Genomic DNA, 14,821 nt, shown 5'->3' with positions numbered 1-14,821 from the left:
TTCAACACAACTGTAATATCAGTCATGACCTATGATCCACGATATACCGAGCCAAATCTTTAAACTAAACCCTTAAACTAAACAAAATTAAATAGGGTATTAGATTGGATAGTGACGTGGAGGAGATTGAGATGACAGATTGACAGCTGACTATCTTCGTTCTTATCCCCCTTTGCTTTTCAATGTAATCCTCCCACATTTAACAAGTGCAACTCGTCTATATACTAATGTATTGTTTGCTTCAAATTAGTCCCATAATTTTAATTAAAAAAAATGGTAAGTGAAATTTCAAATAGAAGCACTCCTAACATGTCTGGATTTTATTAAAATAAAATATAAATAAATTTTAAAAGGAGTAATCGAGTAGGTGGTGTTATTGGTGTATGATTATCATACTAAAAAGTCAAAAGTTTGATTATTATTAACATCCTCTCAGAGATGTCTCAATTGAGTTTGCCATACAAAGTCTTCCCATGTGAATTATAGGCAAATTAATATATAGGAGTGTGGTTTGCCTATTGCACATCCTTAGATAATAGTTGCGAGTTGTTTCCGTCACCTAAAAAAAATCATGATACAATTTTTTTCCTAAATTAATTAAAAAATTTGTTTTCAAAAATAAATAAATAAATAAAATTTTTGCGTCTAGACATATATATATAGTATTCGGTATACCACTATTGTGAAACTAATATAGATTTCACTTGAATCATGCGTTTCAAAGTTTAACATTATTCTTTTGTTAGTAGTCCGCTTACAAATAGTATCAAATAATTGAGTTATTAATCAATTAGAACTTTTCATGTTATTGTTGATTAAAAAGTGAGAGTATCTATGCAATATTGCTCTTTTGAAATTGCGTTGTTAATCAATACTTCATGTTTTTATAAAAAAACGTAGAGTTTTGTTAATCAATACTACATGTCTTTATAAAAAAAACGTAGAGTTTTTATGTGAGGTGTAAGATTTTCAAGTTTTATATCGATAATACATTAAAAATGCTTTATTTTTTCAAACAATGATTTATGAAGTGATTTTACTTTTAGTTTCACAACTGTTCTGACATTGTCATATTTAGTCTCTAACTTTTAATTTTACTAAAGTTCAATTCAATGAATTTATTAACATTGTCATATTTGATCCTATATTACAATCTAATACAATTAAAGTCATGAATAGTATTGTGCGCGTATGAACCTAGACTAATGTATGACTTTTGGACTGATTGCGAGACTTGTGATTTAACTCTACAACGACTTTATTAAGAAAAAAATTATGTGAGTTTAAAATTAGTCAAATAAAATTGGTACAATCTAAATTTAAATATCTAAATATATATATATATATATTAATAATAATAATAATAATAATAACAACAACAACAACAATAATAAATGGGTATAATTGCTCTCTTAACGCACCTTAACTGCGCCAATTGAAATAGAAGCTTAGATATGGTGTAACTGTGCGTGATTCTTCCAAGGCGCTATTAAATATTAGCCATTGGTGGCGTTGCTCCACCACTAGGGAACATCTCTTTATTTTCTTTAAATGAAACCCTCTTGAATATAACGTACTTTAAACTTTAAACAAAACCATTCCTTCTTATCCAATGCGTTATCTGTTTCGTAATACCAGTTAAGTTGATAAAATAGTTAATATTCAACTTGATATTCACAAGGTTTTAAATTTAATTTTTTTTATAAAAATTATTCCTTATTAATTTTTCTAGGGGTGTATTTAATCAAGTTCTTTTTTTTTTATAAAATTTTAATAACTTTTAATGATTTTAAAGGTTTAGTTGTATTTAATCTAAATTTTTAAAGATTCTTTAAAAGTCTACCGATATTCAATTCATACTTCTTAAAGAAAGGCCCTGCCTGACTTATCCGTCCAAAAGAAGTTATTGGCTAAATTGCATAAAAGTGAAGAAATGAAGTTACTAATTGGAGATTTTCTTAACTTATTAGGGGACTAATTGTACTTTAGTCTATAGTTGAAGGGCCTATTCGACCCTTATCCCAAAATTTTTTAAAAGTTTATAAATGTTTGTTGTACAAAGTTGATGAAAGTTTAAAATATTCTAGGAAAGTCTAGAAAGATTTTGTGAAAATCATTTAAAATATATCACTTTAAAACTCTTTGAAAGTCTATAAAATTTTGGATTAAATACACCCTCCTAGTTTAAACTCGTCAACTATTACTACTACAATTACAACGATTTTTTTTCCTAATATATGCCAATAAATTGATTATTAGAGTGACATAGAACGTACCGACGTAATATATTAAATTATACCCGGTTTAACAATCGACATATATATATATTTAATTATAAATAAAGAGAATATTCGTCGGTACAAAGCCTCAGGTAGTGGTTGTGGAACATCTTTATGTGTTTGTAGCCCATTGAAAGTTGCTTTTAACTTCTGATAATGGTGGAATCAACGAAGATATTTTCGATAGCCTAAGTAGATTGTTTTCTTAGTATATATAAAAAAAACTTCTTCTCATAATTTTAAAATTTAATTTATGTGTTTAATGTAATTTTTAACTTAGTTTTAAAAACATGGGCTGACCCAAAAAAAATTGAGACAGGCCAATATTAAAGCAAAAGAGATAGTTTGAAAAAAAAACACTTAGGAAACATAGCCGTAAATATAGTTGGATATTAACGAGAAATAAAATACATTAAACTTTATAAAAAAATCTAAAAAATAATTATTTTGATGAAATGATTTGAATAGAAAACACATTATAAATCACATGTTTCATTATTAATATATACTGGCAAAAATGATAATTTGTTGTATATGGGCAATAAAATAAAATATAGAGTCATTCCCATTTTTTGTCCTACTGTTATTAGGGCATTGCCAATTTTAGTCAACTTCATTAATTTTTGCCACAATGCGGCCAGTCTTATTTAGTCCTTGCCACTTTTAGTCCACCATTAAAATTTTCGTCAAATGGTCATCCAAACCAGGGGTATTTTTGGTCTTTTCATGCTTTGGTCATCTCCTTGACCCTTTGCAGTGGTTTTCCTTACACATTTTCATCCAATGAAGAGGTTCGGCAAAATCCATGTGAGCCACATTACAAATCCATGGCTTTCGCCGGACACCCGGACCTCTTCATTGGATGAAAATGTATAAAGAAAACAACTGCAAATGATAAGGAGATGATCAAAGCATGAAAATACCAAAATACCCCTATTTTGGACGGTTATTTGACAAAAATTTTAACGGTGGACTAAAAGTGGTAAGGACTAAATAAGACTGACCGCAGTGTGGCAAAAATTAATGAAGTCGACTAAAATTGACAATGCCACAATAACAGTAGGACAAAAAATGAAAATGATTCTAAAATATATCATAGCTTTATAAAAAATATTCATAACAAAATATGGAACACATTTTATTATTAATATATTTTATAATGATAATTGTTGGATATAAGCAAAAAGTAAAATATATCAAAGTTTTATAAAAAATATTCATAACAAAATTTGGAACACAATTATTTTAATAAAATGATTTGAATAAAAAACATGCAGAATTGGGCATATCAATTTTGAACCCACAATCTGTTATAAGTTACAAGTGTACTAACCCACCAACACATCTTTCAATCGTTATACCCTGCACCACGGTGCACATAGCAATGTGCACCACGTAGTAAAACGACGTCGTTTCGTTGTTAGTAGACGTGGACGCGAATGACTCAGGGAATTCATTATCTATAATACACAGAATGTTTGCCTAGAATACACAGAATGTTTGCCCAGAATACACAGGATATTGACACAAAATACACAGATGTTAGTCGACGCGAATGACTCTAGGGAATTCATTATCTATAATACATATAATCATTATATAGAATACACAGAACGTTTGCCTAGAATACACAGAATGTTTGCCCATAATACACAGAATATTGACGCAAAATACACAGAACTCATCCTCATAACATTCGAATGCACAAACACATCACAACTTGTGTTAATAACATGAATACACATAATATTTACACAAAATACACAGAACTCATTCTCCTAAACATTCGAATGCACAAACACATCACAACATGTGTTACTAACATGAAATCACAACATGTGTTACTAACATGAATACACATAATAGTTGCATATAATACACAGAACGGTTGCGTAGAATACACAGAATGATTGTCTGGAATACACAGAATATTAACATAAATACATAGACCGGGCGAAACGGGAAACGTGATTTCCAAAAAAAAACGGTACAATGCTCAAAACGACGTCGTTTAGGTACGTGGTGCACATTGCTATGTGTACCGTGGTGCACAGTATAATTTGCCCACATCTTTGTATTATTTATATCTATATTTTGAACTTATATTATATACATGTACTATATTCTATTGAAAAAAAAAAAAAGGAGTAACGAAAGCTAGTAATCAACGTTTCTGTAATCATGGATTTGAAATACAATTTTAGGGAGAAAAAAAGAAGAAGAAGAAGTTGAATTAGAAACCTAATAAACTAGAGTTTTTTTTTTTTTTTGAAAGTATAAATTAGAGTTTCTAATTTAAGAGTAATGATAAATTTTAACAAATCTGTAAATGAAAAGCGTTGGTTCTGAAGAAGTTTGATAAATAAAAATATAAAATAAGATAACAACGAGATTTAAAGTTAGAAATAATCGTAATAATATCAAAGTTATTACGAAAATAATAAAAATTCAAGTTGTATGTAATATATACACTTTCTTTAAAATCGATTCGATATAGTTGAACACTCAAGTTATATTACGTAACATGACAAATCATTTTTGGAATAAGAAAATTGGTTACTTTTAGCGTTCTTTAGACAATTTGATTATTGAAATACCAGTTGTATTAGGTGGAAAACCGCAAGGTGCTTTACCACTCTATTTTAGTTGGAAAAACCATACGCCCTGAGCGACTAGTATATATACAAAAGAGAACTGTATATATATTAGTGGAAAACCAATCCCCCTTTTTAAATTTGTGACAATTTTCTTACAAGTCTTTACTTTTTCTATTTTTCATTCACCCTTTTGAGCGTAAAATAAAATAAATTTTCGTCTTTATTAGAAAATTTTAAATCTACTTTGATCTGACTCAAATAAAAAGACAAATCCCACATTTACTTGTATCACAAAATGACCATTCAAATGTCAAAATTGTAAAAAAATTGTAACAAAAAATCAAAATTTTCACTTTACCGATAACTCAATGACCAAAATTGATGATAGTTACGGAGTATAATATAGAAACAAAGTATATTATTACCTTATAATTGACCAAAAGTATTTTTCCTGTGTAGTATATACATATCATTTTCTAATTTAATTAACATAAACTTCAAGGTATAAAAAAAATTGAGCTAATTCTCGTTAATGCATAGTAGAGTATAAAATGAGATAAATATGGAGAATAAATAAGGGAAAAGAAAAAGGTTGGTGTATATCTACAATAGTTATTGTGTATTCTACTGTCCAATATATATTAACTCATAATGAACATGATTGTAACACATAATGACATCATCTTACCTCAGAATTTTTATTATTTTAACTCATAATATACATTATTATTATAAACTATAAAGTACATTATTCTAATGCATATGTACATTATCTTACTCCAGAAGTTTCATTGTTCTAACACATAATGTACATTATCTTATCCAAAAATTTCATTATTCTAGCTCATAAAATTCAGTGATTGTTATTTTGGACTATGGTCCACACAATAATTTGCGGTATATATCTATGTGCTGTGTATATATATGATTGGGGTTGAAAAAGACATGCATGCATGGTTGTTGGTGTGAACTATAAACAGGATGCAATGTCTCGAATGGAATGAAGTAATGGTAGCTTTCTAGCCCACTTGCTGGGTTTTAACCTTAAAGCAACAAGACAAAAGCTTGAGGCCGACAAAAAGGGATCTCCAATCCATGTTTCTTACTCTTCATTGAACTGACAAACTCCAATGTCCTAGCTAGCTAGCTGGGACTAGCTTCATCTTCTTTATTATATTCCTTGTATATATTGTGGATGGATGTTCTTCCATGTATTCTTATCTTCTTATATACACCTCAAAGCTAAAGTTTAGAGCATCTCTAATGGTTTCAATTTTTCAGAATTGTTACAGGTGAGTAGAAAATAGAAAATAAGAGAGAAGAAAATAAAAGAAAGACATTTAAGAAAAGGAAGTGATCAAATATCAGTGAACTCTTTCGTTCGCATTAAAAAAAAAGTGAAATATCATTTTTGTCATCATTTTTAACGGCCCAAACTTTATTAAATAAAAAGAGAAAGAAATAGCCACTCTAAAAATAATTGAGGGAGATAAGTAGTTGCATAAATAACACAAAGAGAAAATATGCTATAAATAATTCAGGGAGAAAAAATATCATTTTTCCTTTTATTTTTACATCAAATGCTTTTAATGTTTGAAATTTGTCGCATTCTAAACTTTAGATCTTAGGAAAAAGGCATGCATTAATAATTAAATAACGTAAAATTATAATCTTCAACATGAATCGGAGTCTCATTATCATTCAATTGCAACTATTCAATTTATTTATTTTTAAATCTTACAACAAAATTGCTTGCGCCCGATTTCTCATATTCATAACAATGCTATTACTTTTATGAATTACCTGGCAATACATTGTGACCATTTTAGCACGTGACTTTCATTTATATCGCATCCTTAATTAGAATCAGATCTTAGGAGATTAAAGCTTATGACATTTTTTGTTAATGACCATCACTTAGTTGCCAAGACATTATGGTCTAGTGGCACCCGATTGCACCCCCATATGAAAGGGGTGAATACTATATTGTAACATAGTCAGTAGTATTATAAAATAAAAAAAAAAGCATCTCCTAGTCTAGGTTTATGTTAATTTTTTATGCTTATCTCAAGAGATTGTATGAATGAAAAAAAAAAAAAACAAGTATTTGAATGTAATAATTTGATCATTTTTATTGTATGTCATGTAAAATTCGTGTTTATTTACCATTGAAATATTTCTTTAAATAAATTAATGTATCGTTGTAAATAAGTTACTCTATGAAATATTTAACATAATTAATATGTATTATTGAACTTTCTCATTATCAACAATTCAATTTCGTGCCAAATGTGCATTACTAGCAAATAATAATTCAACTTTTTTCTCTTTTTCCTTTTGTTAATTAGAATCCAATCCAACTTTTTTTTTACTTATATGTACTTTTTTTTTTTTTTTTTTTGAAAACATGTTGTTACTTGTTAGAACTTAGAAAAACTAGACAATAAAATTTACTACCTTAGAGGCTTTTAGATAGTTAAAAACTTAAAGTATCAACTATCAAAGTATCAAGTATGTAACTTTTAAATAAAATTACTAAGTAAACAAAAATTAATTAACGCCTTCAAATTTACTCTAATTCCTTTCACACTCCGAAAAACTTGAAGTAATAAGAGATAGAGTCTTCATTGCTAATCTTTTCAAATTTGGAGCTCCTACGCCAAAAGTTGACCACCACATTGCTACATCAAAGTATCAAAGATTCAAAATTAGTATTAAAAAATTTAATATTAAAGCAATAAAAATATTAAATATGCATTAAAATTTAAAACTAGTATTTTAATATTTTATTTACCCGGATCATAGTGCTCATCATTAGACTCACATCCTTTTAGTGCAATTGATTTCCCAAACATTCCATCTTTCATCTTATACTTGGACAATTCTTCCTTTAATATCTTGTTTTGTATTTCTATATCACCAAAGTAATATTTCTCGAGGAACTTAACGCTTCCAATAGAAACAGCATCATCCAAATGAAACAGAGGATCTTTATAATGGTAATAAGGATTCAACAAGAAAGCCATCAAATGAAGAGGGGTGTCTAGCCTATTTTTTATCTTCTCTTCGATTATTCTAATAATAGGCTCATAGTTCTTTTCAACTCCATTCAATGCCTTCTTAATGTCTTCTTTGGCCTGCATAAGCTCACCATAAACTAATCCCATTGAAGGTTTCTTATCCGGATCAACAATACAAAGCACATTCACCAATGGTGCAAAAACCTTCAAACATAATTCCACCCCTTGCCAAAATGTCTGACTCAAGACAGTAGAATAGGCCTGTTTCGCTTCAATTGTTTTGGCAAATTTACATTCATCCCATTCATTATTTGTAAACATAGCTTTTAGTTCAACTTTCTTATCAGCTAAACTTTGTAAAGTAATAAATGTAGAAGCAAAACTAGTCGCACCTGGCCTAGCTATGTCACACTTATTTGTAAAGGATCTCATCATTGTCAATGTTTTATGGTGTGCATTGATAAAGATAGTCAAACTCTTTGCTTGTTCAAGAACTCTTTTAAACATTGGTAAACCTGCAAGGCATTCAAGTATTACTGTATTAGTGATTATTGATATATCATATAATCTATTAAAGATTTACAGATTTAAAGTATCAAACATTTATAGTTTTGCACTATTGGTTGCACATACCTGCAATGTTTTCAAGCAATATATTAATGGAATGAGTTGCACAACAAGTCCAAAATATCATTGGCCTCCTCTCTTTCAATAATTTAGCAGCTCTCATGTTGTTCGAGGCATTATCAGTGACAATTTGAACAACATTCTCCTATCCAACTTGTTGAATGCAATGATCCACATACTCAAATATAAACTGACTTGTGTATGCATGTCTCAATTGAACATTCTTTAGAAGATAACAAAACTGTGTCCAACCTTGAATTGACACACAAGTTCATGATACTTCTTCTCTTCCTATTTGTCAATGCATCGGTCATAATTGAGCAGCCATATAGTTTCCACTCCGCTTCATGCACCTTCAAAGCTTCTCGGGCTAGATCAACATCATTTTTCAAATACGCCTCACTCATTTCATATCTATTTGGTCCTTGAGCCCCCGGACCATATTGACCAATAGCTTCAACCATCAACTTGAAGCTATCTCTCTCAAAAGCATCAAATGGAATAGCAGCTTCATAGGCCCATCTACATATGTACCCTTTCACCTGGTTACTCCTTTCTTTGTCAAATGTCTCAATAATTCGTTGTTTCGCCTTGCCCTTTCCTGAACTTAAAGAATATTCAGGATTAATTTGATTTGCAAACTTATCCATAGGGCCAATTAGGCGAGGTGGCTTCACAGGTCCAAGCTGTTGCAACTCATCAACATCTGTACTATTAGTATTACTCATACTCTCATGCGCATCAATATTACCTCCGCTCTAAGATTAACTTCTTCAGCTCTCTTGTTCTTCTTTTTGTTCTTTGCCATCATGAGAGCCTCCCTACATTTTAATTGATTTTCCTTTGAAGCTATGGGGCATTTGCTAACATTTCCTTGTATGCCAGCAATATGCTCTTTAATCTGATGAACTCCACCATACATTAGTTTCTTGCACAACAAACATCTAATCTTGTCCATTGACTTATTCGAATCATGAATTACTCCATACTCCCAACCTATATCATTAGATTTTCTTTTTACTGTAGATGATTGAGAAGATCCAACACTTTGACAAGTATTAGTATCGCTACTCCCACTTGCCATTAAAGTATTAATTCCCCTAAAGCAAAATAGCTCAAACACCTCAAAGAAATGACAAATACAACCAATTCAATCAAGAACCATATACAACTTATACAAGTATACAACCAATTTAATCAAGAACCAAATACAACTTATACAAGTATACAACCAATTCAAGAACCAAATATAACTTATACAAGTATACAACCAATTCAATCATCAAATACAACTTATACAAGTATACAACCAATTCAAGAACCAAATACAACCAATTCAAGATTCAAGAACCAATTCAAATGCTTCAATAATCAAATAAAGAGTTAATGACCGATTTGGTCCTCAACTATCATCCTTACCAAATTAAGTACTCAATTTTGAAAATCTTAATCAATTGCGTCCTCCGCTATCATCCTACGACTCAAATTGGTTATCATCCTACAACTCAAATTGACGGGAGGACGAAATTAGGTAAAATTTTCAAAGTTGGAGGCTTAATTTGATAAGAATGACAATTGAGTACTAAATCGGTAATTTCATTATAGTCAAAGAACCAAACCAGCTATTAACTCTCAAATAAATCAATCCTATACAAATATACAATGCACTTAATCACTTATATAATTAATAAAGTTATACAAATAATGTCAAATATACAATATATACACTAATAGTCTAATGCATTATACACTAATCTCTATTGTCTAATATACTATACACAATTACACACAATGACACAATACACTAATAGTCAAATATACAATATACACTAATATTCTAAATCTCTAATACACTAATTCATTAATACACTATACACAATATACAATTACACAATAATACAATATACACTAAATCACAAATACTATACACAATTACACAATAATCAAATAAATCCAAAAAAAAAAAAAACTTAATCACACACCACATGCACAGGCGAGAATTCGAGGATAAAAAACAAAAAGCAAAAAACTTACCGGAGGCAGAGCCGAAGCAGCGACGGCGACTTGCTCCAGCAGCAGGCGGAGCCACGGAGGACGGAGGCGAGGCGGCGACTGGGCGGACTGGCGGAGGCAGCGCTGGAGTGAAGTATGGTGTAGTGGCGTCTGGCGGTCTGGGCGATTTTGCGAAATGCGATTGTGAATTTTGTTTTTATTAGGCTTATTCGCTCAAAACGACGTCGTTTTTAGCGAATAACCCTAAAAAAAAAATTAAAAAAAGAAAAGAAAAAGAATACGGCCGCAGAGTAATTATTCGGCCGCCTAGCGCCCAGCCGCGGAGAATTCCGATTCCGGCGTTATTTAACAAATATATGTTGATTTGTTATCATAAAATTATGACCATATATATGATATTTACGGGGCGTTTGATTGGAGGAAATTAAAATTTCATTCCCACTTAATTCTAAAGGCAACTAAATTCCTTTGTTTGGTTGGAGAGAATTGCAATTCTACGGAATTAGAATTCTCTCATTTTCATAGAATTAGAATCCCATGGTCCTCCTACGATTTTATTTTCGTGGATTTTAGGAAGAAAAAAATATAATCCTGAAACAAAATTACCTCTTCATTTTTTAATCTAAAATTGATGTTTGACCTTGCCTTATAGATTATAGCTTGTATTATTCTTCGATTATTGTCAACAGAGAATATTGTACCTGAGCAATAATCATTACATGTCAACCTTAATCAAGTATGTTTTCTAAAAACTCTCAAGTATTTAAATTTGATATGTGTATATAATGTATTTGCCTAAATTTTGGAGATCAAAATTTTCATTTTGTGCGCCGATCTATGCAACAGTGAATGACTTGAGTTGTGTGTTTGTTAACTTTGTTTATAATAGCGAATGAATTCTTTATTTCTATGCAATAGTGATTGAAAATTAGCGTTGTTTCTGAGAATAATAATAATAATAATAATCAAATTTTTGAACTTTATACTACTTATTATCTTTCAATTCCCATGTATACCAAACATTGGAATTGAAATCCCCAGTAATTTTATTCTTGCAAACCAAAACACTAAAATTTTAACTCACACTTTATTCCTACATTATTTTTTCCCCATGGAATTGCAATTCCTTTCCCACCTAATTCATTTCTTCCAACCAAACGCCTCGTAAAGGTAAATAATTACTAAAAATAATAAATTATATTAAAAGTGTAATACAAAGTATTTAAAATTACAAATTTTTAAGAACTTGGCAAACTACAAATTACAATTTAATCTTTAGAGTAACTACAAATCAAAATGTTGATACCATTGGGATCTCTAACTCTATATGCAACAACATACAATTGACCCTACAATTTAATTTTCAAAGTCACCACAAATCAAAATTTTGAGACCATTGGGATCTCCAACTCTATATGCAACAACATACAATTGGCCATGGACAAAATTAGTTTCTTCAATAACAATCCAACATGAGATAGTTTTAGACCTGACTTTTATTGATAATCATTGCATGTGAAAAGCGTTACCGAAATTGTCTTCTTTGAAATTTGAATGACAATCTCGGATCTAACATGGTCATAGACATTCGAGGAACCAACACCCAAGTTTATGCTTTGTTACTAGACATTATTTTGGCCTCTAAACCATGTTCTAACAATTTGGTAATTACCAATTAATCTAGCCTCATTGCATAAACGAAGTGAGTGATATATATTTCTCAACAACATTATATTTGAACCAACTTTTAATGTTGATGAATGATTACGTACACCTGAGACTCGCAACCCATTTAGGAAGGAGTGTGCACATTTGGAAGGATACTATTATTCGAATCATATTTATAGACACTGTCAAAGTTAAAATATGTCATACCTTCAGCTATAATCAAGTCAATAATGTATTCGTTTATGAAAATGACTACAATAAATGTAGGTGCTAGAATAACCGGACTTTCAAGTAAACTATGATCATAATTACCAATTATAAACAAAGAAAAATGCACGTTCTACAATTGTAACAGTATACCCGCTCAATGCACGTCATAATATTTAAATAAATTTATTGTTGATAGAATTTTAAAAATAAATTAAAATAATATAATTAAGCAAAAGTAAATGCACAATAAAATTGCATGTATTGTTTTTAAGTATAATATATTAATACGCGATAAGAATTATATATTTTTAAATAATCATATTCTTCGTATTATTTAATTAATTTTAAAACATAAATTCTATATTATATATTACAAACATAAAACTAAAAAGATTAAAAAGTATAAATATGTATTAGGATTTATATATTTATTGAAAATGAAATAATATATATCATCATACTATTTATTATAAATGTATAATATATTACATTTAAAAAGAATGAAACTACTATTAAAAATAGAATCATACAATTTAAAATTATGATTTAGTGATATCCAATAAAATATAGTATGACACACGTGTGTTGCACAACAAAATTTTAAAAAAATATTAAAGCATAAGCAATTAGTATGAAATTATATAAATATTACACACATAACATAATTTTTTGTACATATATAAAAATTATAATTTCGAAAACTTTAAATGTATCTATTACATTATATGTCATAACCCAAAGAAAATTCTAAATCTAAATAAATCATTTACAATTTATATTTATTGAAAGTTAAAATAGTGCACATAATAAATCAACTACTAATAATCTAATTTGAATTTTAAATTACGAATTACTTAAAGACTTTTTGTACACAATATTCATAGTTTTACTGCAATGATTATTTGAATCACTGCAAATTAAAATTTTAAGGGGTTTTCAACTACTAAATCTAGATAAAGCCACATAAAGATCTCCATGATTAAAAATAGGATACTTAAATAACAGACCAAAATGCTTTAAAGCTTATTTTTTACTTTTATTGATAGTATAATGGCATATAAATTTGAAAAAATATAACACCGCATCTATATGTAAAAATTACGGAGTATTATATTGTATATAGAAATTATAGTATAATTATATAATTAAAATTTAATATGATCCGAAATTATAGTATAATTATATAATTAAAATTTAATATGATCCGGTGAAATAACTATACTTATGCAAAAAAATTTAATATGATCCGGTGAAATAACTATACTTATGCAAAATATATATATATAATTATTTCAAGAATAATTTAAATTTAACAATATTTAATATGATTATGCACGAATTACAAAACATAATTTTTACAGATCTATATTTGATGTAGAAAATAATAATATTTTTTCTATCAGATCTATATTTGATGTAGAAAATAATAATATTTTTTCTATTTAAAATATATTTGATGTAGAAAATAATAATATTTTTTCTATTTAAAATTTAAAAAAATAAAATTTACAAAATATTATATGTTAGGACCCAACTTATACATTGGAAGAAAGAAATAATTCAGTCTGATATTTAACCCAACCCATTATAATAACTTGAACTGTTCTGATATTAAAATCTAGCCCAATACAATCTGATCCGACCCAACTAACCCAAACCCAAACCCAACAACCCACCCTATAAATCTTATAACCCACCCGTTCGAAATTCACCATTTATGCTCTTCTTCTGGCACCCTTGTCCCCCAATACTGGAGGCCATTTAAAAAATTTGTTTTTGCGCCTCTCTCTCTCTGTCTCGCAAACTCTCCGGCGTCTTTGGCTCTCCGCCCTCTCGTTTCCGGCTCTCCACCATCGGCATCTCGGGCTCTCTGCCATCGGCGTTTCCGGCTCTCCACCATCGGCATCTCGGGCTCTCTGCCCTCGGCGTTTCCGACTCTCTGCTCTCATCGTGTCCCTCTGTCTCGCAGCTTCTCCGGCTCCCTGCCCAGAGGGCTTTCATGTTCGAAGCCCCTCTCTCAGCATATCTGTGAGGTAATCCATCGAACATGTGGTGTGTTTGAACCTATATCCATGTAAAGTACATGTTTTTATTCCTCCGAAATGCATGTTCGACTTTTACTGCAATTTCTCATTTTTTCACTTTCCACATTAGAAAGAATTAGGGTTAGGGTTTCACCTTTCAATTTCCCTTCCATCGCTCTTTTCTCCTTTCATCTTTCGATTCTTGTTCCTGGTTAGGAAATTCATTTTCCAATGTCAGAAATTAATAGGTAAATGCTAGTGTTTCAAATGCAATATCTTATATTTTAATAATTTGTCATTTGTATGCAGCTATACTTGTCAATAAATCGTATTTTTGGTTAGGAAATTCATTTTCCAATGTCAGAAATTAATAGGTAAATGCT

At 29.6% G+C, this 14,821-nt stretch overlaps 1 protein-coding gene across 1 annotated transcript; it reads right to left on the bottom strand.

Moving 5' to 3' along the window:
- Positions 1-7,450: 7,450 nt before the first annotated feature.
- Positions 7,451-9,251, bottom strand: LOC116005903. The gene is made up of 4 exons (XM_031246136.1): positions 8,766-9,251; positions 8,530-8,668; positions 7,671-8,411; positions 7,451-7,557 (listed from the first exon to the last, which is right to left on the bottom strand). Exons 1-4 carry the CDS (start codon positions 9,249-9,251, stop codon positions 7,451-7,453), a joined length of 1,473 nt encoding a protein of 490 aa, XP_031101996.1.
- Positions 9,252-14,821: the final 5,570 nt, after the last annotated feature.

This window comes from Ipomoea triloba, chromosome 15 (genome assembly GCF_003576645.1).
Source record: "Ipomoea triloba cultivar NCNSP0323 chromosome 15, ASM357664v1".
NCBI classification, from domain to species: domain Eukaryota; kingdom Viridiplantae; phylum Streptophyta; class Magnoliopsida; order Solanales; family Convolvulaceae; genus Ipomoea; species Ipomoea triloba.
This window is presented reverse-complemented; position numbering and strand designations above follow the sequence as displayed.